We start from the raw sequence: 26464 nt of genomic DNA, 5'->3' as shown, positions 1-26464 counted from the left end.
GGGGGGGGGGGGGGGGGTGTCATGGTGCAGACAGCAGGGTGGACGCTGGGGAGGCCAAACAAGTCTCCCTGCAAAGAATACCCACCAGCAGCCAACACCCGTCTCCACCCTGACTCTGCCATGGGCCGACTGAGAGACAGCAAGTCTCCCGAGTTCTTTGGGCCTCAGTTTCCCCATTTGTAAGATGAGCGCTGGGCTACATCTGGAAGGTGGTAAGGATTAGACACTAAGGTGCCCAGACCAGAGTTGCAGTCAGTAAAAGTGCCCTTTATCTCTAAAATCCTGTGGTCCAGGGCAACCCTCTTCCTTCTGTCGCATATTCAAATGCAGCTGTGTGGGAAGTTCTGTGTGTCCTGCGGCCTCTGTCTGAAACGATGCTCTAGAAGGCAGGGGCCATGTGCACAGCGAGGTGCAGCCCGGCCGGCCGCCCAGCGAGCTCACCCTGCCATGTCCTCTCCTGCAGGTGCAGTGCCACAGCTTCACGGGGTACTGCTGGTGCGTCGCGCCCAACGGGAGGCCCATCAGTGGCACCGCCGTCGCCCACAAGACACCCAGGTGCCCGGGTAGGTCTGGTTTCACTTTCAGAGTGAAATGTCCTATGGAAATTAGTTTGTTGTTTCTTCCAATTGTGTTACTTATGTTTGCTCATAATTTAAAAGGAAATTCAGTTTAGGTGGCATGTGAGCAATAATGGAATGGGCTTCGGTCACTGGGCAAAACCTAAAATATTATGGTGCTATTGTTCTTAAGAGGAGAAAAACAAAGATAGATGTATGTGTACAGATGGCCAGAGGACGGCTTGTCCAAGGAAGATACCCCAGGCCAGCATCACGATGGGTGGCGACTACGTGTGCATCTTCACTTTCAATAATAGCCATAAGTACTGTAGTCACCAACAGAAATGACAAAATATTTTCTTTGACCAAAAAAGCAAAAATTTCTCATTTCTCATGTATATGTTTTCAAAGAAAAAGTGGGCCATTCTTTATAGGTCAATTTCCAGATGGTTTATTTGTGTTATTTTATTAGTCATAAAAGGACTCGATGTACTGACAGTAATAAAATTGGCAGGATAATAATCTATTATTATTATCTAATCTTTTCCATTAATATTTTACCAAAAATGCTATAAACGATTCAGATCATTTTTATTTGAAAATGGTCTGCAGCCCAAGTTTGATCGATTTCTTGGGGAGACCTGCCAGACCTTCTGTGCAGACAGCTCATGCTCTAGGATCAGAATTCCTAGAGTACACACACGAAGACAGGCAACCTGTATCATCACACAACAGGGATAAAGCACAAAACATCTTTCCCAGTTTTTCGTGTAAAATGTTGGACCATTTGCACTGCAAGTTTACTTTTAGACTAATTTTCTATTTAAGGGACAGACATGTATAACTGGGAATTATTTTCCTTATTCAGACATTTACTGAGCATCCCGGAGCCCAGGCACAGGTTAGAACTCATCAACTACTATGGTTTCCATGTGATGACGTCCGTAACTAACAATAACATGAAACTTAATATTTCAAGGGACTGGTCATCACTTAAAAGCCATGGGGTATGCATAATGTGGAATTTAAATATATTTATTTTTAAAAACTGTTTTGTCATCCAAGGCCTAAAAAGTGTTGAAAAAATATTTTAGTTAGCTAATGCTTATACCTAGTAGTTATACAAATTCATGGAGGAAATGAAAGAAAGAAAGAAAAAAATTAACATCTTTAAGTCAGCTTCTGTGAGTATCCCTCACTCTGAAAGATTTGTTCACCTGCCATTTCATCTCATCCATGTGGCAGCATCTGAAGTTGAGCCTTATTATTATTATTATTTTTAAAAATTTTCTTAAATTAGGGGCCGGCCCGGTGGCGCACTGGATAGTGCGCCGCTTGGGAAGCGCGGTGGCGCTCCCGCCCGAGGGTTCGGATCCCACATACGGACCGGTTCCCACTCACTGGCTGAGCGAGGCGCGGGAGCGACACCGAGGGTTGCAATCCCGTTGCCGGTCCCCGGTCCGGTGCGGGGGCGACACTGAGGGTTGCGATCCGTTGCCGGACACGGAAAAAAGACAAAAGACAAAAGACAAAAAAAAAAAAAGAAAAATTTTCTTAAATTAAAAAAAATAAAGAAAATGTAATTTTATTAATATTATTTTTTACATTCTAGGATGTTGTTGCAGAGCAGTTGGCAGGGAGGGGAGAGGGGAAAGGGGAAGGAAATGGGATGGAAGGAGGTGGAAGGAGCAGGTGCAGGATTGAGGCCTGTGGAACCCCCCTCATTCCCACAGAGGAGACAGGGGCCTCCAGCGGTGGCTTGGTCAGCCTGGCAATGACTGAGCCTTATTTTACAAAGGAGAAAACAGAGGAAATATCTATTTCTGTGACTTTAGTGACACCTTCTGAAAAATTTAGTGTCCCAGAGAACTTTCTTAGGAAAACATGCAAAATCGATTGAATTTTACACAATCTCCAAGGAGTGCCTTGTTTCTGGAATTAAATCACTGTGATGTTCGCTCATGTCACTTTTTCCAGCCAGGCATCAGTAGCATTTTACCATATAGAAATGCTCTATTTTTTCCCTGCCCACGTTGATTTTGTGGTCCAAAGAATGAGTTAGGGAAGTGGGAGTATCCTGTCCTTTTGTTTAAAATGGAAAATGCTGCTGAGGAGGGAGCAAAATGCTCTAGATTAAAAATTCTCCCAGAAGATGGGGTGCTCTGCGAGGTGGAGGCTGGTTTTCACTTTTGTGGTGTGGTTCTGTGGCTGCACCTCAACGTCCTCTTGGCAAGTGTCATTTTACACCTGGTCGGTGCAACTAATATATGCCATAACTCCCACAGAGTTATGGAAAAATTCTTTAACCCCAGCTGTATTCCATGCTTTCAATCTGCAAATATGTGGGAGGGAGAGAGCAGGTGTCTGTGCTAGGAACATTTTTGGAAGCTTTATAGAGTTGTGGTGAATCGTTGAGAAAATGTTCACATTTAAGGGAGAGTTATGGGAGGATTGAGTATACATGCCCCCCACACCCACACAAAAAGAATTTATGATTAACTTTTGCATAATGTAACTTAACTTCTTTCTAGATGTCAACACAACCCTCACAAACAATGCATAGAAACACAGCGGTAGGAGCACAGGAGCACTGGTTTGCATGAGATTGTGACTAGTAACATGGTCACAGCTGGTCCAAGTTCTTATCCGCAAACACCAGGGAGCTCAGTCTCTGGGTACATCCTCAGAACGTCACTGAGAAGTCAACCGATACATAATATGGCTAATATGCCTTCTCTGCTACCTGTAAGTGATGCGGGTGATTTTCAAGTTTGTTAACGGTGGTTGAACTTCAGTATTCAATAAATACCTTTTGTCTTCAAGTTCACACCAAGCTTACCATGTAAGTATGCTCTGTAACAATTTGAAAATCAGAAAATGAGCCATAGACAATAACTGTCACTCAGAAGTACACGTGTGTATTTTTATCAGGGTCGCAAGCACACCACGAGGCAGACAGGTGGTGAGGGAAATAGATGGCCACTTATCGGCATGATTCCAGGGCAGTAGAGGACAGCCCTGCCCCCAAATTCTTCCACCTTCTCAGTTGTCCCAGACATACCCTTGAGAGGTGATGGGTTCCTTTATTTCACAAGTACGTGTCATTAAGCCATTAATGCAAAATACCTAAATTCCTATTAACCAACAAGAAAAATGAGATAATGAGACAACCTAGCAGAAAAATGGCCAAAAGTCTTTTATAGGCAGCACTGTATAAAGAAGGAAATCCTGATGACCCGTAAAAGTAGAAAAAGGTGCTTAGGATTTTTAATACTAGGGAAATGCAAATTAAAATCACAGAGACTCCCCATACACCTGCCAGAGGAACAGAAGTGAAAAAACCTGAGTGTGATGCGCTGGCAAGGACAGGACAGCAGAAAGGCCTGGGCGCTGTGCGGCCGTTGTGCGTTGCTGCCACCCTGCAGGGTCAGCTTGCCCCTTTGCACATAGCAGCGGGGGCCAGCCGTTCCATCCCAGGCATGGCCCCTGGAGAAAGGCACTTGCTGTGTGGTGGGAGATGCAGGCCTGCTTGCAGCGGCACTAGTCGGAACCCCAGATCCTGGAGACACGTCTGTGCCTGCTGGCATCCGACTGGTAGGAATGTTGCCTTGCTGGGTCTGTGCTATGGGACTCTGCACAGCAACGGACCTGGCAGAGCTGCTGTTCGCTCCCTGGTGCCGCACCACTAATGCGCCCCGGGTGGAAGCCACCACAGCCCACACCCATCACAACTCAACAGCCGATGGGGCTCGGCCCTAGCACCTAGGGATGCACCCTCGGGAGGTAAACCACAAAGACCGCAAGGGGGTGGGTGTCACACGGTCAGGCGATGGTCACTTATAGGAAAGAGAGAATTCTGTGATTGGAAGGAGGGACTGACACGAGGGCTCCTTTTCCTGCCCTGGACGCTGTTCTCGTGGCTCCTGGATAATTTATTGTGTGGTCCATTTATGTTCTCTGTACTTTTTCATATGGGTATAACACAATGTCCCAAGTTCTCTCTAAAGTTGTGCACCTGTCTGATTTATCTGGCATCTTTCCCTGAAGATTTTGATAGGGGGAATGGCACTGGATGTCTACAGGCTGGCAGAGGGGAAACCAGGGAAGGAAGCATCCCTGTGGGGAAGGGACAGGAAGAAAGGACAGAAATGAGGCCCTGGGGACACCAAAGTTAGTGTTTGTCATTCAGGATGCCCTAGAGAGGTGGAGAGAGCAGGTTCGCTCTCTATGACCTGGTTACAGAGGCCACAGAGAAGCCCCTGATGATAGCGCCTGACGATCACAAGGCCCGCTATGTGCTGCGTGCTTTCTAGCAGCCTCAGTTGTGGGTGGCACGCCTGGCATCTTACAGGTGAGGAAACTCTCCAAGGCCTCTGTGCTTGTAAGTGGCAGAGATGGGATTTAAGTCTATCTCTTTATCTTCATATCCCACATTTCTCCCCCAAATACAATGTCTAAATTCATTGGGCCTTCAATTCCTTATTTACAAGAAATAGTGAGTTCAAATATGTGTTTCCCAATCATAACTCTCAGCTTCCAGAGTCTCCAACCATGTGACAGTTTGTCCAGGTCCTGAGCCCTGAATATCTGGTCAATTCCATGGGCTGGCTTCTGTCAGTTTTCCCTACAAGACAAGAAGCTGTGAGTTATACCTCCACAGTGAATCTAAAGAGCCATCATCTACTTCCATCAGCTCTCATCAAGTCGATCTATTTTTTTGATGATGAGTGTCAATCAGGAGCTAATGAATAATTAGCACAGATGTTATAACTGGTGAGTGATCTGCCTCATCTCTCTTTCCAGACAGTGCAACTTGTGATCTCAGAGTGGAGATCAAGGTGTGAGAGGCAGAGAGGTTCAGCAGGAGACAGTGCTGGGGTTGTCAGGTCCAGCCCCTTTAACTCTTTTTAACACCTGCTTTGTAATGATTGTGAGTTATTTGACAATGGCGAGATTTCTAAGAAAGCAATCTTCTGTTTTAGTAAATGATAATACAAGTATCCTGTTAATCTAGTACTCACACAGAACGTCCATGCTTTAGCATCACTCCCAGGAAATCCATTCATTTACTGTTGATTAATTTATTCATCAGTGGCTGTCACTGAACATTGCCCAGCGAGGAGCTGGCAGTCTGGTGAGAGGCTGGCAGACGCTGGCACGAGGCAGGCGGGGCCAGGCAAGCTGTGTACACATGCCTTGGATATGGGGAAGGGAGCCCCTCACTATGTCCAGAAATGTCCAGAGAGGCATCATGGAGGAGACGGTTCCCCCCAAATAAGGACAAGTTGGCCAGGCATGGGAGGGGCAGAGCAGTCTCATTGCCACCATTTACTCACTGCTGCCTGGCTTTCTTCTCACGTTTGCTGCTGGGTAAGCTGTAGGAGGGGCAAGAGAGGATGGTAAAGGGAGTGCCTTGCAGGGGGTGGGGTGACGTCGATGGTAAACACTGTCGTGCCTTTAGAGGCACTCATGGCAAAGAGCTGGTCTTTGAGCTATTCCCAAACACACTTTGCGTCTTGCCTGTCTGGGAGCAGGTGCTTCTCGCTCGTGGCTGGAGGTTTATACGTGCTCCAGAGCCTGTTGATTTGGACCTGCTGGGTCCGTAGATGGCTTTGTGCCAGGGAGTGCCTCTTGCACCAGAAATGTCCAAGAAGATACAGCACACGGAAGAGCACTCGCTTAACATTTCCTTCATGTTCTTTATGCTGCGGAAGGGTAGCTGGGCCCCAAGTGTCTCTCCAGATACAGATGATTTATATGTATTCTGTAGGGATTTTCTTTTTGTTTCTTTCTTTTTTTGTTTCTTTTTTTTCCCCTCCAATGATTTGAAAACTTTTTTTGCTGGGGGCAGGAGTAGAGCTTAACAACAAAGGACTTTTCTTCCCAAGGGAAGAATTTTGTAGCTATCCTATGCTCTGTTATTTGGAAATAGCTTCAGGTTTCTAATGTCATTTCTCTTCTGTAACTGCACACCCTGGCCAAGAGCTTATTCCTGGCATGAATACAAAGTGGTTTAAGATACTGTAAGCTGAACCTACATGCAAGGATCTTTAATAGTACTATATCCAAAGAATCTCCATATGTAGCTCAGTTTGAGTTATGTGTTTTAAGTAAGCTACAGATTCCAAGTTACAGAAGAGAGATGGAAATGAAACAAGCACAGGCACTGATGCCTGTCTTGAGGTCCCTGCCTCCCCCCAACCTGTCCTTTGTAGACGGAGCACAGGCACTGTGCACCGCAGGTATAGGGGTGTTCCCAGCAAAGGCGTGATCTTGCTCAGCCTGGAAGAGCCATACCAAATGGGCAAGAAGTCCTTTCTTGCACATTTGTAAGGAAGGAAAGGAAGTCATCTGTTTTGTCCCTGTTTATTTCCTGACAAGTTTTATAACATCAAAATACATAATTCGGTTTTAATTTTTGAAGTCCCTGCAGTGCCTGTTCCTACAGGAATGAGCGGCTTAGTGCTCTTTTGTAGGAACTGACTCAGAACGTGAGTCTCGGATCAGACACATTCTGATTGCTTATCCCAGAGATTTCACTTTTTTCTCAATAAATGTTTTATTTATTTTTTACTTTTGTGGAAGCACAGTTGATTATTTATCTTTGTGGGGTATGAAGTTGACTATGAATAATAGTTGTGCACAATGTGCGATGGCCACCTCGGGACAGTCAGCCTACCCGTCATTCCTGTACGTATCATTCTCTGTGTCTGTTGACCAATTTCTCATTACACCCCCTCTCTGTCCCCTGCCCCCTTCTCCCTTCCACCACTAGTCACCACAGTCCTGTTCTCTCCTTCTAAAGTTCAACGTGTTACTGTGCTTATCCCTGAGATTTCCAAATCTGGGTTTAGGGAAGGCCCAGTTATAAATGACAGAGGATCTCTGGGTTGGATGGAATAATCTTTCAATACATTATTTACGTTAATTTGACTGATTCCTTCATTTTTCTACAATGCCTAAAGTTTTGACTTCCATCTGAAATCATGGAACTCCATGTTTGTCGGAGTGTCCTAAATGATTTCCAAAAAATTTCACTTTATAAAAAGAAGCTAACTGGACTTTTCATGTTTTACTAATGAATTTCCCTGGCACTAAGTTAAGGACTCTGCAAAGCTGAAAAATGTGAAAGAAATATCCAGAACAATTGAATTTCCAAATATTGAAATCAACAAGGTAGTTGCAATGTCCCTGAAGTAATTCTTCATAAAAATTACTAAAATGCAAATTTGAAGGTGCTTTGCTTGAATTGGAAAGATCTCCCTCAAAATGGCTTTTTCTTTATGATTAACAGTTCTCTTTCTGAAAAATGATAGTTACCAAAATAAAATATTTCAATACACATTGGCAAGAAGATGTAAAAAAAAAACAATTTTAAGAAGAGGTAGAAAAGCACTGAAAATCGAGCCCACTTTTCGGGTGGATGTGAGAACCAGTGAGACAGCAGCGTTGGCAATCAAGTTTCAATGTAGACTTCAGGAAAAATACAAGTATGAATTGTATCTGAAATTTTGAAAACTTATGAAATGACTTTTAAAAATATATATCAATTCTATTTATCCTACAATGCTCACTTTTATAAAAATTTTCCTAGCATTGAGAAAATTCTTTTTATGTCCATGATGAGATAAAATAGTAATTAGACACAGGCAACAAAGAATTTATAAAATTTCTAATAACAGTTCCAGATTGTGGAAATTTCTGAAGGTGCTTAATACTGAATTATTTTTTTTTTAAATTAAGTAAAATGTTAAAGGAAGAAACCTCAGGGTGTGGTTTTTATGTTTAACAAGAGACTTCACATTCTGTTTGAGACTCAAAGGATCCTGTTCTGACCAGCATGACCAGGAGTCAGGTTTCCTCATGTCCACAAGCAGAATGTCCTTGGCACTTCTCAGGACGATGGCCCTGAGATCTGAACTGAGACTCACCCATCCTCTGTCTGCTTCTCTTTCCTTTTTTAATTTGGACTTAATTTTGAATTATTCAACTATCTGATGGATAATATTTTGGCATTACTATTTTTCCACTTGGGAAAAATACTTATTACTTTTATTATTACTTTTCCTTTCAGGAACAACAAGTACTTTCCTATGTCTAATACTTCCATTTTTTATTATAATCTGCTCTTTCATTGTACGTTTAGTTTGGTGGCTAATATTTAATTGAACCTTACATTAATTTAAAAGCGTGCTCTATAAACCGTCCTTTGCCATACCTAGTCCACAGATGTTTTTCTCTCATATTTTCTAATAGTTAATAAAACTTTCTAAAATAAATCAAGAGGTCGTTTAGAAGTAAATGGCCCTCATTTATATAGCTGCATTTAAAGAATAATGAGTGTGTCCTTCCAGAGATATTCTATGCCTATAAAACAAGTACATGACTTTTCCTTCTTACTAATTTTTGGACAAATACTATAATTTTTTATAGCACCTTTCTTTGTTTTTTTTCTGTGTGCAACTGCAATAGTCAAATGTCAGGAAGATTTGAGAAACTATCAAATGTTGCATAACTCTTTTGGAAGAGTGATACAGCTGCAATGGTATGTTTTCTCCTGCCTCTAAAATATGTATAACTTAGACTCTGAAGTAAAGAATGGAGGTACCTAAAGTGGATACTCATGAAAGGCAAATCCAGAAATAACCTCTCAACTTCCGTAAGGAATGATTTGTGACTTGCATAATTTCTTCTTTTATAATGTTAGAAAAGGAAATCCTCAGATTTGGCATAATCAAGGTCTGAACTCAGAAACTAACAAATTGAGAACATTCTTTCTGTCTGATGCATCTCTAACCAGGAATCTCAACTATTCAAAACCAGAACAAGACCCATGAAGAGTAAAACCAATGCTTGTAAGTCACTCACACTTTGAAAGAGAAGCTGAAGTGTTCCTCTAGGTCCCTAAGTGTCACAAAGGCCCATCGAGTGAAAGCGAATTGCTTCTGTCTGGTTTCTCCATCCATAGAACAGAGAAGCAACAACTCCGAGGTTGTGCTAGAGGCACCGATGGCAGGAGAGATGGAAGTAGACAAAAAGTAATGCCAGTAATAATGACAATATGTTAATAATAGTAGCATAGTAATGATAACTTCAAAAGCAGAGGGACCAGGCCATTTGGGTCAGGCTCTGGCCCTGGAGTCTTAGTGTGCCTCAGGGTCACCGGCAGGGACTGCTGAAGCATAGAGGCGGTGTCTTGGTGCAGATGGATAGGCCCTGTTGCTGGTGGCGTCTTACTGCTGCCGACTGTCTTATGCAACCCACGTCAGGATAGCGCTCGCCGCGTCCCATGGAGCCCTCAGCATCCAAGACGTGCTGCGTGGTCTGAGATCTCCCATCACTGTCATATCCCAGGTGGCACAATGACACCTGCACGTAAACTTAGGAAATCCCTGGAGGAAGGAGTAACTTCTACCCTTCGTCTCAGATCATGCTGGGTTGGAAATATTCATTAATTGTGAAGTTTGTACTTCCAAGTATCGACCCAAAGGTCTACATGAAATGCCTGTGCTTCCCGTCTTGCTCTTCACGTCAATTGAAGCATAAGATTAAAAAATGTAGAGGCTTCTCTAGTTACTCCCTGTTTTTCATATATCCCTGAGTCAGAACATTTAAACATCTATGATCAGAAAGCAATTATGTATAAAAACCCATTTCTTACCTACTTCTTTCCCTTATATCCTTAAAAATCCATGAAAGATGTGTCATTCATTAAAGCTGACTCCACGCCACCTACCAGTACCAGAAACATCACAGTGTCCAGAGTGGACGTGGAGTTAGTTTTGAATCCAGATCTGCCAGCACCAAGCTGCAGTCTCCCACCTTGCCTTGGTGAAGACTGTACACATTTATTGGACACAGGCACTGGTCTTGCATGTGCACTAATGAAGAACGCCCATCAGTAAGGACATTAGAGCCGCAGCAGGAGGGGCCAGTGCCCACAGTCACAGGGACCTGTGGAATGAGATGGGCATGGTCCATGTCACACTCTGGACTTTCTACTTTCTAAACTGCTTTGACACAAACATTATTGAGTTACTTCTCGCAACAACCTTTGGAGGTAATGTGGGTGGGCGTCCTGCCATATTGACTTATTAAAATATAGAGACCCAAACAGCTGCCACTCTGCTTAATGGCTTCTCCCACAGGATTCCTGCTGGCACCGTTTCAGGGCTGCCCTTTGACGGAGTGATGCACGGGGTCAGCTGGTTTTCATGAGCTCTGAGTGCAACAGAGCCTCTTTACCCTGGCCGTTTGTGCTCATCCCTCTCTGTCTTCCCATGTCATGTGCCACCTGACCCTTTTTGGCCTCTTTTCTTCCTCCCTTGGGTCTGCTCACAACAGGGATGGGCAAGAGTGTCCAAAGTCAGAGCTCCACGAATCTTCATGGTTCCACACACTCGGGCATTCAGGTCAGATGGTGAGACTCACTCAGGCTTCTGCACATGGGCTCCATGTCAGAGCAATGGAAACGTCCTGCACAGATGGAGAGGAAGTCTGCAGAGGGGTGTCAGAAGCCGGGAGGGGGCCGTGGGCTCTGTCCTTGGATGGGCCGTGTCCTTCTCTCTACATGGCCTCCACTGCCCACTTCTTTCTGTCTCCTCAGGCCTTCCATCTTCCTCACAGGGGCCTCTCTGAATGCTCCCCAAGGGCTAAAAACACAGACGTGGACCCTGGCTCTGCTACCCACTGACTAAGTAGTCTTGAGCCTGTTACTTACCTACCTGGGACTCCGTTCCCTCATCTGTATAATGGGCACACATCATAGGATTGTGGTCAGCATTAAATTAAATGACTTGAATTATGTGAAATACTTAGAGAGTGGCCAACACATGGAAAGACCTATACAGACATTACCTGTGTATGCAAATATAATATAAATTATTTGAATAATTTCTATTTAATGCCTATCTCCCCAAACTAGACAACTCTTTGGTGTCGCATCCCTGCACTGTCTGTGGGCACGTAATGGATGATTTGAATGGGCGAGTGAGTGAATGAATGAATGAATGAATGAATGAATGAAAAGTGAGGACCGCCAGGCTCTGGGGAGACGCAGGCCTGCGGTGCCCCACCCGTTCCGGCCGTGGTTTTGTCCACTTGGTTGAGTGGAGAGAGCTTTGCCCCCTTGAGCAGGCTCTGTCCAGCCTCCACATATAAAATACACATGTGAAGAGGGAGCCTTTGCGGGAGCACTCACTGCATGCTCCGTGCAGCCACAGGCGGTGGGTGTCATGGACAAGGAAGCTGAGGTGTCAGAGGTGAGGATGTGGCCCAGGCGGGTCACAGAGCTGGGAGTGGCGATGTTTGTCCTGCTGCCAGTGCTGTCCTGTCCCTGCAGCGCCACCTCTTTGTATATTGGCACATCTTTCCTGTCGCCCTCACACTGTCCTGACTAGAAGATGAAAAACCCAGTTACAGAGAGAATGCTTGTCGAGACAGCAAGGACATGGCCCGCGCTGTTCCTTTTCCCCCCATTTTCCTGTCTCTCTCCCTCTTTTCTCGCCCCTGAAGCAAAGTCATCTGATGTTGTGAATCTGCCCCGGGGTGTGCGGTTCCCAGAAAGGGCAACCCCCCCGTGGCGTGCTGAACTGTGCTCCCGCCTGCAGAGAGCTGACCCCGTTACAGCCTGCGCCTCCCCTCCAGCCTCCTGTGTCGCAGACCTTCCTCCCCGTGTTTGTTTCTGAAGTGCAGTTAGTACTTGTGAAAGGAGCTCGCCTCAGACCACCAACTCTTTCAGCAAAACACCGCACCCTCCGCTGGGCCGTTTTGGCGTCGAGTTGTTATTGCTGAGCACAGCTGGATATGAACCAAGTGCTCAGAACTACAAGCCTTAATGGCTCATTATTCCTCCCCTAAACCATAGCCGTTTCCCTCACATTGTATTTTGTGGTTTCCTCCACCAGAAATACATACCCTAATTGCTAAAAATGCCACCCCTTTAAAAACAGCATTTAAATGGGATGAGATCTCACAATGGAAGAGATTCCAATGTGTTCTTTGGGGCCCGAGTCTGAGAGCATCGTTTAGCAGTGCTCATGTCTGGCACGACGGTGGGAACCTGAATGCGTAGCCAGCGCCCCAGCTCTCAAAGCCATCGCTTGTCTACACAGTGCAGCTCACACCTGCGTTCTAGAAGCTCACAGGCGACAGAGCCTTGGACGCTTGGTGAGTCCTTGTCTTCAGAAAGACAGAGAGAAGGAGTTGAGAACTGCTCTTCTGGCTCTGATTCACATCTGCTCTCATAGCTGGATTGTCACATGGAGAGTGACAACGTTGAGCTGTTTTCCAAGTCGCTGAGGACAGGGAATCCTGGGGCAGGAACATTTGGGGGAGTCTGTCCTCTGTCCTGAGGCACTGGAAGATGAAATAAGTGCTCCCTCAGGTCCTCCTCCTAAGTTTGGGTTGCACAATGTTAGAGTCACGTAGCAGGTTATCAGGGGACACTTGGTTCTGTTTTAAAATTACGTCTTACGTATGAAGAACAAGATGGAATTACTTTTGTATAGATTTATTTAAGAAAATACTGATTGAATTTAGGGGCCTGCTAGGCCAGTCACAGCGTTTGTTGGCTCAGAGAAGAAATCTGCCTGCGGGCGGAGGTGGACGACTTTTAAACGCTGTGCTCTGATCTCAGCCCCGAGCCACATTTCAGATCTGCACTTTATACTGTCCTGTCCTTCAGATTATAAAATATTATCTTAATTCAATTCAGAAGTTCTCTCGCAGGGGTAGTATTATTATTATTTAGCATATTTACATTGCACTCACAATACTAAAACCTGCGTAGCTGTTTTCAGAAATGTTATGGAATTATTATCATTTCCAGTCAAAAGTAGAAAATGTTTTTTTGACTCATTGCAAGAACACATGATAAAAATAAACCGGTGACTAAGGGACTTAAGCTCTTTAAGAAATCTGGATTTGTAAAGAGGTGGTACAAAAGGGAGAAACAAGAAACGTAGGTTCCGAAACAAGGCCACCCAGCGAGGCCAGGGTTGTATCCTGGGGGTTCTCACTAGAAGTAAAATCCTGTGTTTTGATGCCTGGAAACGATGTAACATTTCACCAGATGGTAACTGTTGCAGCTGGGAAATAATGAAATGGCTGGATTTAGCAAGCACCTAGCCATGTGTTCAAAGCGATGAACCAGGAGAACGTGCTGCTTTCTACCCTTCAGCAACATGAGATTTCCAAACATGCATTCCTCAGTTAATTCACGGATATGCGGCAGGGGTGGGGGAGGACTGCTGTGTCCAGCATTGTGACTGGGGCCAGCGGGTGCTGGATCAGAAACCGCTGAGGACATTGCTGAGTGAACCCCGTCCAGCTTCCCTGAAGCTGGTGTTGCCTGTGAATGTCCCCGTGGAAAAGGAGAGCTTCAGAATGGCTGTATTTTTCCCCTTTAAGAAAAACTGCTGGCTTGAGTTGGGTGAGTACCTGAGCACTGCCACGTTAGTGTGACTTCCGTCAGCTCTGGAGGTGGTGGCGTCCGGGACGCTCTGAGGCTTCCTGGGCCATCCGCGGTCCTATGCCACCATGAATCGCTGCACGTTTCTCACTACATCACTGTCACAATTCCAAAGTGTTTCTCAACATTCTCAAAAACATGATAAAGTTTGTATCTCTAATGTAAATGGTAGTCTGTGTTTCGATGTCATATTCAAAACTGGAAAAACAAACAATAAATTTCAAGCTCTGAGAGGTTTTTGCTGAGGCACGTTATCTGGCATATGACTACGGTAATTCCAGATTAATTCTTAACAGAACATTCTGAACCGAATCAGTAGATAAACGCCCTGAACAGAACTATTTTATTATTGTTATTATTATTCTGAGTGGTTGTAATAATGATTAAGGGGAAAAAATTTGATACAGCCATTTCAATCTATTGGAAAAGAACACTGCGTCATATTTGTGTTATAAATCTTTCAGTATCATATAAATGTTAAAATTTTCATCACAAATTACTTGGTCACAAATTACTTAGTATATTTTGCATACTCCTCTATAAAAAGACAGTTCCTCAATTTTCCTCTCTATGAATTGGAATCAAGCTAAAATCAGGGTTTTTAATTCTCTTCAGTTGCATATCTTTAGTTGCATAGTAATTATCATTTAATTATACTTAGTTGGATAACTTTTTATTATTTTAAGAAACATCTCCTTTTTTTACCTAATTCACGTCAGCACCCCATTATAGTAATGTTAAGAAGGTTATTATGGCATTTTTCAGGTGAAGAAATTATGATATATTGGGTGAAAGGGTCTCACATTCATGTTCAACTACTTGGTACCAGAAGTCAAAACTAACCTGTTGGTTGCTAGTTTAGGGCCTATGACTTTAGGTGACAATGTCACCTCAGGGTATCAGAAAGCTTGCAGAATTTATCTAGAAAGTGCCAAAGCACTGTGAATTAATTAAAATGGAATGAAATGTTTGCATAATTTTGACCATTTGGTGGTCAAAAATAATTTCATTCCTTATTTTACTCTTTTAGGTTCCATAAATGAAAAGTTACCCCAACGAGAAGGAGCAGGACAAACAGGTAACTATCCTAAAATGAATTTCCATGATGACATGTGACATCTAACAATATCTATGTCTTAAAATGATCTCTCAAGTGAAAATACCCTAGTAATGAAAGGAGAGGTGAAACAGTTTGTTAGCTCTTTATTCATTCAACAAACAGTGACTCGGCCCTTACTACTGCCAGTTACCTCGCTAAGTGCTGGGCATGTACTCGCTGGAAACCCATCGGGTCGGTCCTGATCAGGGTTTCTTAGACTTGGCTTGTGTTGGGACCACCTGTAGATATCGTTAGGTACCACCTGGAGAATCTGGGTCGGTACCCGTGGAGAGAACTCCAAGGTTCAGTAATTTGGCTCCACGTGAGATAGTAAATTATAGCAATCACTGAGGACCCTGACAAAGACGTCTCGCCCTCCTTCAGGAGAAGGAATGATACTTTTTCCACATACAGCAATCACTACCTCTGAGAATGGTAAAAACAAGAACCAGATGGAACAGTTCACCATTTCCCTGAAAGTCATTTTCCAGCAGCTGTAACATACGTGCCTGTGAGGAGCTCCCAGGAAAGACCTCACCCTGCTCTCTGGGCCTGTTCCTCAGTTATCACACTTTAGTCCCAAGGACACATTTCTGCTTTTACACCCACTTTTAAAGTTAAAAGTTATTTACAAGATGAATCAAAATTATGCTATAGTACCAAAACCTTGGGCACTTTTCTTTTTTCTGAAGTGGGTTATAATACAATGGACCAGAAACAAACGGAAGTAATATAGAGAGACTAATAGACCTGAGTTATGTTCAACCCAATTCCTTAAGCATGTATTAAAACTGTGCCCCTTCCCTGAAAGAATTTGTAGAAAGATGTCTGTATATTTAAGATATATTCATGGAATATGTACAAACTGGGAGATGACTAAATATCGACCTACTCCTGTTCATTGTGATGCATATTGAACCCACCGTGTAAAGAAATTCTGTGGGGAATTGGTATATGGACACAGAAATGAATCTAAGGAAAGGACATGTGTCCACTACTGGAACCCCCTTGATCCGCAGACGTGTGCATAGCAGGGGGATACCTGAAATTAAGCAACAAAGCTGGTTTAAAGATAAAAACGGGAACTTTAACAAACTCTGATAGATGGGAATTGAAAAACACAGCTCTGCGTGGCTTTTGTTTCATTCCCTTAAGGCTGAGTTCAGTAGCTGCACTGGGTGTATGTTGGGATAGAGCTGTTCAGGGCACAGGGCCGTGGAGGTGACAATGGTCACGGTAAGGGAGGGAGGGACGGACACAGGCAGAGAATGGAACAGCCTCTGGAGCTGGAGCTGGGCTGGGGGGAGGGGCAGCCACAGGCCATCACCACCCTTGTCCTCTGGAGCCTGTCCCCATGGTTAGCCAGGCCGGGTTTACACACAGTCAAGACCTGCTGACTTGGGGAGTGGGCTGGAAGCTCCAGATTGGCGACCTGCTCAGGCCTCAGCAAAAACGCACACCAGTAATAATGCATTGGGTGGTGTTCTTTTAAGACTCTTAATATGTTAAACATGTTTGAAATGTGTTCCTCATTTCATTTTAATTTTTTTGGAAGAAGATTCCAAACTATTCAACAGCAAAATACTCCTGGTTGATTATTACTGTCAATGTTGCACTTAAATATTTCAAATAAGTGGTGCTACATTTTTGTCAGTATTTTGACAGCAAATTTTTTCAGGAGGTCGTTCAATGTGACAGTTTTTAAAAAAATCCTTTTGGGTTTTTCCCCTAAAAACCTTATGAGAAACTTCATTTTTATTCTACAGACCACGGGGAAAGTAATGAATGACGGTTAATTAGATAAGCCCTGTGGCCAGCCCTCATCTCCACCCTACTTTCTTGTATTTTTGGTCCTGAAATTATAATCTAACAAAGTTGCATGAACAAGCTTGGGTGAAAGATTAGGGGTTCGCTTGGGAGTCCTCACTGGTGCCTTGTAACAGCCTCCGGGCTAGGCCCAGATTCTGGAGAAGGACCTCAGAGCCTGGTCACCTGCCGTCCTGTGGCTCCTGGAGTGCTTCACCTGACAGTGTACCAGGGAGCCCTCTGTGTGCTTTTCAGTTGATTAAAGACTGCGCATTTGAAATGCATGTCTTGCACACAATGGAGTCCTCCCATCCCCGCCGATTTCTCTTACAACATCTAGGGACCTGAACTCGTGACTTTTCTGACTTGAGCTTCCTTTCCCATCCATATTATTTCTCTCACACCCCCCCCCCCCGTCATCCTTTGGCCCACCATAGGCTCCAGTAGTTTAGAGCCACATTGAACATCTGGCTCAGGGAACTTTGGTTTTGGCCACCAGCAGGGTTTTAAGGGAGCAGCTCATAGGAGTGCCCGTTCACTGTGTGGGTTACGGGGTGGTGTCTGGGTGATGGCGGGGCTGCATGGGAGTCCTGGCATCCGTCGGTCTGTGCACTTACTTAACTTACTCTCACGATTGTAGTCTCCTTGCAAATCTTTTCCGTTCTGAATTCAGATGATGCCGTGGCCCCAGCGCTGGAGACTCAGCCTCAAGGAGATGAGGAAGGTGAGCATAAGTGGGGTGGCAAGGGCAAGGGCGTGGCTGCGGAGGGCGGCAGGTGGTCGGGCAGTGGGACGGGGAGCACGTGGCCCCTTCCAGCGGCATGAGGGCACCCGCTGTTTTTCTTCTGACTTTGGAGCGAGGGGTTTTTTAAGTATTGCCACGTGCTTTCATGTAGCAGAACGCTGAGGGTTTGGTTTTTAAATCAAAATTCATGAGTCAAAATTTTTCAGGTTTGGATATTATAAAATGCTTATTTCAAAAGGTGCAATAAAGTATGCCAGTTTTCCTGTTCATATCTCACATTTTTATAAGTCATCACGACAAGGATAAATTTCCTATATTTACCTTTAATAAATTGTCCTAGGTATTTGCCATATATATAACAAATTCTCACATCAGATGCCTTAAGAATTTCAAGACAAAATACAGAGAATGAACAGTATAAATAAATCAAAGATTAAATTGTAAAATTTCATCGTGCTTCGCAACGGCACTAAGTGCTCGGCCATGTGCGCACATGCACTAATTCGCTGAGTGCTCAGAATGCCGTCCCACAGATGCGGATGCTGAGGTCGTCTGTCCACGGTCACATGGATGACACTCATCAATGGGGCGTCCGAGCACAGAGGTCTGCATCAGAGCCTCTGTTGTCAGGCACTATTCAATTTTATTTGTTAAACATTACTAAAAAAGATATGTTTCTGGAAAGGTTTAGGCAAAACTTACATTTTACACATGGTGCTTTGTATTAAATTTTTGAAGTGAGTGAAAACCCTGTATATTATATGAAGAACGATCTTCACCACACAAGGGTGTATTTATGTTCTTTGGCCTTTTTCTCAATACCCAGTTCTTTCATAGTGGGACCTGTCTGGATTCAAATAGCTTTTAAATACATGTTTGGATAAAGAATCAATATGCTAAAAATAATAGTTTAAAATGTATGTTGTTATTTCCTTTTGTCTTATGCATATAATTATTTTAACTACTTCTTTTAAAATCTACTATGTGTATTTATCTGTTATCTTGAGTTTCTGGCTTTTAGGCTAGCTGCTGAGATCTTTAATGGAAGAACTCGAGCTTTCCTGATGAATTACAAATGGTTCTCGTTGTGTTCTGGTTCACTAGATATCGCGTCACGCTACCCTACCCTTTGGACTGAACAAGTTAAAAGTCGGCAGAACAAAACCAATAAGAATTCAGGTAAGATGGGGCCCTTTGTAACGAATGATTTAATATCCAGAAAATGGTTTTATCTCCTCGAGGTTAGGTGTACAATACAAATTTGGCATTTCTAATTTTTTAAAGTCATCAAAAGAGTTATCTGTATATGCCAAACAAACTATAGTTTTAGGTATAAAAACAGAAATGGTTGTTAATAAATATTTGATTTTGACCTAGTTTCAGAGATGCCAAAACACTTGGCTAATTTAGTTTAAAAACTTCCAAATTATGTGAATTGTGTTTGCTACAAAAAAGTGTTTGACAGAACGTTTACCTTTTAAAACAGACTATCCTAACCTTTTGTAGAAAAGTAAAGGGTTGCTTCATTTTCGGTTAGTGATTTTGACTGGTTTCGTGAAAACCGATTCTTCCTGTAATTTCCGTTTAAGCGCTCAGCTGATTGCCTCTGTGTCTCCCCTTCCCTTCTCATATGAAGAAGCCATAAGTTCTCGTTGAAAGAAGGCAGCTGTGTGAGCTTAGAAGAGTTCGGCTGCTGAGGAGGCGCAGGATCAGTAGCAACGTGACTGCCCTGTGATAGCCTCCCATGACAGATTAACAAACATTCACAGGGCAGCCTTCACAGGAATGCTTCCACGTCTGTGGTTAGGTGCTTTCTTTTAAAGTGTATATTGAATAACCACTTACAAAAAAATCGAAAGGGTTATCAAAGTTTAGGATACTCGGGGTGGTTTGATTCTCTTTTCACCCACCTAGGTCCCTTATGAACACATCCCTAAAAGGATGGGGGGCTGGCCGGTGAGCTCATTTGGTCAGAGTGCAGTGTTCTAACACCGATGTCAAGGGTTCGGATCCCTATACTGGCCAGCTACCAAAAAGACCCCAAACAATGCAAAGCAAACACAAAAGATCTCTTGAGGGGACACTCCTGAGTCTTGATATGTTACCAGCTACCCCAAAGCCCCGAGGCAGACTCTGTGCGGGGGGGATGTTCACCGATTTGCAGCTGCACAGGCAGCATGGTGACGACGGGGCCGTGAAAGGGCAGTAGAGGGTCGACGCGTGTTTGTTGCGTGATTTCCGCCCCACGAGGCTCCGTGACCCCTACCTCCGGCCCCTGTATCTCAAGTGCTTATCTCCCCTTGTTACCACTAAGAATTCCTCTTCACCCTTGTTGGCCTCTGAGAGCTGAAAGGGAGAACTTCAGCTACGTGTTGTAGTTCTGACCGTCAGCTACGTGTGCACAAATGACAGGATCATTTAAACATATTTGTAGAATTAAAAATGCTCTGCCTCAGAAATGACTGTTACGGACCAGTTTGCCCTGTCGTATAGCGATAGTAACGTCTATGCTTCTCTCATGAACTTTAGAAACAGAGTTGTGCTCAATTTTGTTCTCTTTTCAAAAGTTTTCTTCTTTGATTTATTTCTGCATTACGCAAATTAGTGTGTGGGGAAATAATAAAGACGTGGTGTGTTTCAGTTCTCCTGGTGGGTCTCAGAAGCTTCTCATGGGAGAAGGAATGTGGCGGTATCTAAACTTAATTTTAGAAACAAATGCAACATCATTGTCCACAATGTCATTGGAATACACATTTTTTAAAGAAGCAAATTTAATTGTCAGTAGAAAACCATCTCAGGTTTTGGCAGATTAAGTTTCAGTTACTAATAAGCTTGTGGAAGAAGCGCATATTTAGTACACTTTTGTGTTTCACGTGTACTTGCTGTCACTAGATTTTCAAGCCTTTTAATGACCTGCCAATATTGACCTGTAAAAACTGAGCAGGCTTTTAATATTTAGTCAGACTGAAAATAATGTTCCAGGAAATTTCAGTCTATGTAAGTTACCCTACACCATAATTTGATTTAAATCAGCCTAAATGAGTAGAATACAAGGAGATGACATTGAGTCGATCTATAGACATGGGGCATAAAATTACTGGATCATATTTGTGTTTAATACCAGCCGTCCAGCTATGTGTTCTTTCTGAGGGTCTGAAGAAAGACCTAGTTGGCACTTTAAGACATGAAAAAATAGCATTTAATTTATTAACCTTTAACAATGAGATGGCAATCATAGGATTAACCTAAAGACCACAGTTGTCATTGAAATTTATACATCAGGAACGTTTTATTTGTATTTAATTTTTATTTTTAAAGGATAACTTTACTTATAATCATCTTCAGTAGACATAGGCTCATTTATTCGACACAATATAAATAATTTCTGACTTGTTTATTATTCTATATTTTTAAAAATTTGTCTAAAGAGATTAGTACTTTTTCATGTTCTTTTGTGGAAAAGGACAGATTGGAAATGCATTACTTTTTTTCTTCTGATGTTTTGTTATATCAGCTAAAAGTAGTACTTTCCCCCATGAGTTTATACCAAAATAATACAATATTAGTTTTGTTACTAAATCATATGTAGAGTATGACTGCCATGAACCACGGTGCACATAATGGGTTCACATTGTAAGCATGTGGTCAAATACACTTTGTAGCAAATAGTGACAGTCATTTTTAGAAGGGACCTTTCTTGCAAAGAAAAATAAAGTACTATGAAAATCTGCACATTGCCACTCACTAAATATTTAGTTATTAAATTAATAAAGAGTTTTACTATCGTAGTGTCCATGGGTATTCTGATAGTATCATTATTTTTTTTCTAAGACAAACTAAGTAACACAAATGAACAAAAAATAACCAAATGGATAGTTAGAAAAGAGAGATAATCCAAGTACCACTGTAGTTAATTGCTGAACTTATATTGGTTGAAATTCAATATTGAATATAAATGAAATATTCTACTGTTGGTTCATTTGGTAAGAAAACCATTACTTTCACTATGTGAATCAATATACCTTAAATAGATGAGTAAAATCTGGAGTTGCTTTTTAATTAAGAATACATCACTCAATATTTCCTGTTCATATAAAATTGAGTGCTAACTTCTTTACTGTCCTGAATATCGTTCTATTCATAGACTGTACAGAAAATGATTACACGATTTTATCACATATGAAGTTTTGTAAGTTACTGTCTTTTAATTATATAAAATTTCTCATATATCTATTTATTAAACAAGTATAAACCTCACTTGTACTCTTTCCCTGTGGCACCTCAAGTGCTTCCCAGATTTCTGATTTCCCTTAAAGCCCATCTAGAATATTAAAGAAGAGACTGCTTTGTTGTTGTTGTTGTTGTTGTTGTTGTTGAAAAAGCTACAAGGGGTCTTTAGGAAGTTCGTGGAAAGATTTGTATTATGTTTTTCTTCCATATTTCCACAAACTTTTTGAAGTATCCTCATATTAACACCATCTCAAAATAACAAGTGCTATTCACAAATTACAAAACCAATGTGCTTAGGGTTTTGCAACCCATTCATAACAAAAAGCTTTTTCTCTAGAGTAAAAGCATCAGATCATGGCATTTTGATACCAGCTGAGGGGTTCTTCCCTGCAGGACGAGGAGGCACTAATGCAGATAGAGAGTTTTCACATCACAGGTGCCATTTGCAGTCGTGGCACACGATTCATGGAAAGGAGAGCTCACGACAAACGAGTATAGCTAGTGCAAGGCCAGCTTCGTTCAGTGTTGGCAGAAAGACTATTCGGTGAGGAGAGTTAATTTAAAAATCAGCCTTAAACTGACTGTGTGTATACTTACATCTGAGTGATGTCGCTCCCCTGCAACCAGGCATCATTTCCTTTCATGGATTAAAAAAAAATGGAGAGAGAACCAGATTGCTGTCACCATGTTATTTTCAGGTGGCATAATCTTTTGCAAAACACTGGGAACCAGATGACCGCCATCATGTTGTTTTTGCTCTAAGTGCGCAGATTTCTTAAATCCATGCCGGAGAACTTGCCTCGATTTCTGTCAATTAGCTGGTCTTTCGCGGGATTCTACAGTGGGAGAATTATTCTTCCTGGCACTGAAGAGAATGTAAAAGGAGTGAAAGTAGGTGCTTGACCTCAAGAAGCTTCGATGAGAACGTTTCTGTACTAGGGACTTAGAAGTAACTCTGCAGGGCCCTGGGCGTCCTGCCCCAGGAGGAGGGGATGGACGGGGAGCTGGGCTGGGGATGGGGTGGCCTGCGCTGGTGTTGTCTCAGGCAGGAGAGGGTCCAGGACCTGCGCGTCCTGGAACCTGACTAACAGAGTAAAGTGCCAAACGTGGAACCACACTCAGGGCACTGAGCTGGCACCCAGATTTGGTGGCTGGCAGTCAACAGGCCACTCCATCTGACGCGCTGTTCTGCTGTCGTTCACCTCGACACTCCCTGCCCAGGTCCCCGCAGATCGCTGCTGAGAGTGATTAGTCACGGGGGGCAAGTTCCCGTCGTCTGCTCATCTCACTTCTGTCTGATACAGGCCCCGCCATGCCCGGCTATCTGGGGTTTTCTGTGACTCTGAGCCTCTTGGAGCAGGGGCACCTGCTCCCTTGGGCATGAGTTCTCCTCGGCATTTTTGAAAGGACCTTTCCTGTGACAACAAGGAAAAGCAAAGCTAAATGAATGCCTGATGAAGAGCAGAAATGGATCTCAGCAGCGCGGGGTGGTCTCCCAGCTCGTGTCTGTGCAGCCGGCAGGTGGCAGGCTCGGCTCTGTGCTGCCCGGTCCCGCTCCCCCTCCTGTCTACTGTCCCCTGCCGACCTCAGACGTTTTCCTCTTTGATTGGACGTCTTCTTTCCTGCCTCCACAAGACCTGTACTCACTAGCGGATGAAGACGAGAGACCCAGCGGTTGGTGACATGTCAGAGAAACTTGCCTGCTGGTGTGTGCACCCCTCTCCCCAAATATCAGAGCTCCAGGGGTCCAGGGTCCTCTGGTGACTGACGTCGGGGGCGGCAGGGCTGCTGCAACACGTGGCTCCTCAGCCTCACGCAGCTGCCACTCTCCTTCTGGTCCCGGCGGTGGCACTTCTGACTGCCCCCTTCCCGCGGTGCTCCCGAGGGAGTGTGGCCCAGCAGCTGGGCGGGCGTCTTCGCCCATGGAGAGTGCCCCATCTGATGCTTCACCTCTAGAGGGCAGAGGGCCCCGGGAGCTTCGTCTTCTGCTGTTCTTCCTGAGCCTGGTCACACGCTACCCGGAGACTTCCAAAGCCTGAGGCAGCACCACGTGCGTCCCGTGTGTCCGCTTGGCGGGCCGTGGTGCCCGGTCGTGTGGTTGAAGGAATGTGTGGGTGTGACTAACACTTAAATCCGTAGACTCTGAGTCCAGCTGGTCACCCCACATGCTGGGGGTGCAGGGGAGTCATAGAAGGACACAACATGCCAATCTGGGGTCTCAGCATGGGGAGTGGAGGTGGCTGAGCTCTTTGCTGCCTATAGCTTGGGCACCCCACATGGACAATGAAGTGTTCCAGAGGGTCTGATGCTAGTGAAGGGAAGGAGGTGCGACTAGGGCCAGGGTCCCCTCCAGGGGGTCAGAAGGGAAGGTGTGGCTCACAGCATGTGAGGAGAAGGGGCAGTGTGACTTTTCTCTGTGAGGAGGCTGCATGCAGACATTTCTGTCTGCTGACCCCTAAACATGAGCATGGTGACCTAGGTGGACACGTCTGGGTCTGCTGGATGTGTGCTGCATTACGTTTCCTTCCTACTGGGGACACCATGGGGTTGGAAACAGCCATGGTGAGCAGGGCCAGCCTCTTCATGGCCAGCTTCACAGCCAGTGGTGGTTTGGGACCGCCGAGGTTCTCCCTCGCTCTGCACCCCGGGTCAGGGTGCTTCACCATCAGGACTGGACAGGCAGGGCACTGACCCGGGACCCAGCACACTCGGCCGGCCCATCTGCCCCACCCTGGCAGAAGCTGCTGCCCATGGTCACCTGCGGGCACCTGATGAGGCTGAAGCTTTTTGTCACAGGCTCACAAGCAGGTGCAGCTTTGCAGATAGTGTGGAATCTGGGCACTTAGTTACTTATTTTAAATCTGAAGTTGGCGATGTGGCACGTCTGGTCTCCCTCCCTCCCGGCCCTTCGTGTGTTCCTCTGGGGCCAGAGGCAGCGCTCAAGAGACCTCCCGGGGAGAGCGCCTGTCAGGGCACAGGACACGTGCCTCGTCCACTCCGGTGACCCTCCTGCTTTGCTGGCCTTTGCATTTACCGTCTTTTAAACTTTGCATGCGAGCGGGAGGAAACATGGAGGGCCCAGTTTTGTCATCTGTGAAAACCCTCCTCCTGCTTGGGAGAAAAATGTGCCTCCCTCCGCAAACCACTAAAAAGAGCTCTGTTTTATGTCCACGGAGATACCCTTGATGTTTGGAACGTCCCACAGTTTTATGGAACCCCTCAGTGGAAATATTTTTCTGCTTTATTCAGGGTTGATAATTTTTGTTTTATTGCACATATTAAAATTAGTGCCAAAAGATAATTATCTTTTGATTCTGCTTTAAATCACGCTAAATTGCATTCCCTAGGGGAAGATAATATAAATTATGTTTTCTGTTTTCATTTCTAAGCTTTTCCTTTTCATTCTGTTTTTCAAACATAACATTACAAAACATCAAAATACAAATTAGATTCTTAAATTATAAAGTTTTGGTCATTTGAAGAGATGAAAATATTACAATAAATCAAATAAACCCTCTTAAGTGTAGACTGTAAAAGTATATTATTTAAAAACATTAATCAATCTACCTAAAATATGCATAACTGAATTTATCCAATTTTCCTAATTATACAAGGGGGTTTTAATTTTAATCATATTTAATTTTCAGATTTCAATACCCACTCAAACTGTGGTTAAATAATCAGGATGCAGCATTTCAACATAAGTACAGAAAGTGATAATGAAAGCAAGCAGATTACATCTAAGCTGGTTGAGAACACACACCAGCACATATGTACATGTTAGGCCTCTGCGCTATCACCACGCAAGGAAGTATACTTGACTGATACTTTATTCTCTGACTGTAAATGAGATTCAATTCACCATTGAATAGTGAGGTAGGATATGGTTTCCTTTATAGAAACATAGCTACAGTTCACAGAACACACACACACACACACACACACACACATATATAGGGTATACATACAATGTGTATAATGTATACATAAAATGCTTATAATGCATCAGACATGGTACTAAGTGTTTTAATGCATAATATAACCTAATTCTTAAAATAGCCCTGTGAACTTGGGGTTGCCTTCTCACAGGTAAGTACATTTTTCAGATCCGCTCCTTGGCTGAGCCTGGGGTTTAGCCCAGACCTGTGATTCTGGCTCCCTCCTGCTGCCTGCAGGTAGGCAGGCACGTTCAGTTCCACAGCCGGTGGCCTGGCCGCCCTGCAGGTGTATCTGCAGCGACCGTATTGAGAAGGGCTCAGTTGTACACATACCTGTGGACGCATCTGTCCCAAGTGCCTGCCGACCAGCGAGGCTGTGCTTCGGGAGGGGAGATGGCCCCAGAAGTGACCTTCTGGCAAATAGCTCCAGGCAGAAGCTCACCACAGACACAGGGACGGGGCTTCACATGTGAGAAGCAGGACAAAGAGCATCTTCAGTCAGGAACCCCCAAGCAAAACCACGTCTCCCTCCTTGTATAACCCAGGAAGGATGGCTTTGGATTGAGGGCAGGAGGGAGTGGTAGGCACCTGCACGTTGACAAGGCGCATCAGGACGCA

At 44.1% G+C, this 26464-nt stretch overlaps 1 protein-coding gene across 1 annotated transcript in view; it reads left to right on the top strand.

Moving 5' to 3' along the window:
- The window catches only part of LOC103599427 (SPARC-related modular calcium-binding protein 2-like), a gene marked incomplete at its 3' end in the record, with an annotated part of 81423 nt that overhangs the window by 26446 nt on the left and 28513 nt on the right, over positions 1 to 26464 (top strand). The window contains exons 5-8 of the mRNA XM_008583537.1: positions 464 to 563; positions 15059 to 15106; positions 17607 to 17657; positions 18783 to 18857. Of these exons, the coding sequence (XP_008581759.1) occupies positions 464 to 563; positions 15059 to 15106; positions 17607 to 17657; positions 18783 to 18857 (274 nt within the window). The remainder of the gene's footprint in view (positions 1 to 463; positions 564 to 15058; positions 15107 to 17606; positions 17658 to 18782; positions 18858 to 26464) is intronic.

The sequence above is a fragment of the Galeopterus variegatus genome, unplaced genomic scaffold (genome assembly GCF_000696425.1).
Source record: "Galeopterus variegatus unplaced genomic scaffold, G_variegatus-3.0.2 Scaffold2958, whole genome shotgun sequence".
Classification (NCBI taxonomy): Eukaryota; Metazoa; Chordata; class Mammalia; order Dermoptera; family Cynocephalidae; genus Galeopterus; species Galeopterus variegatus.
The sequence above is the reverse complement of the archived record's forward strand: the minus strand, read 5'-3'. Positions and strand labels throughout refer to the sequence as shown.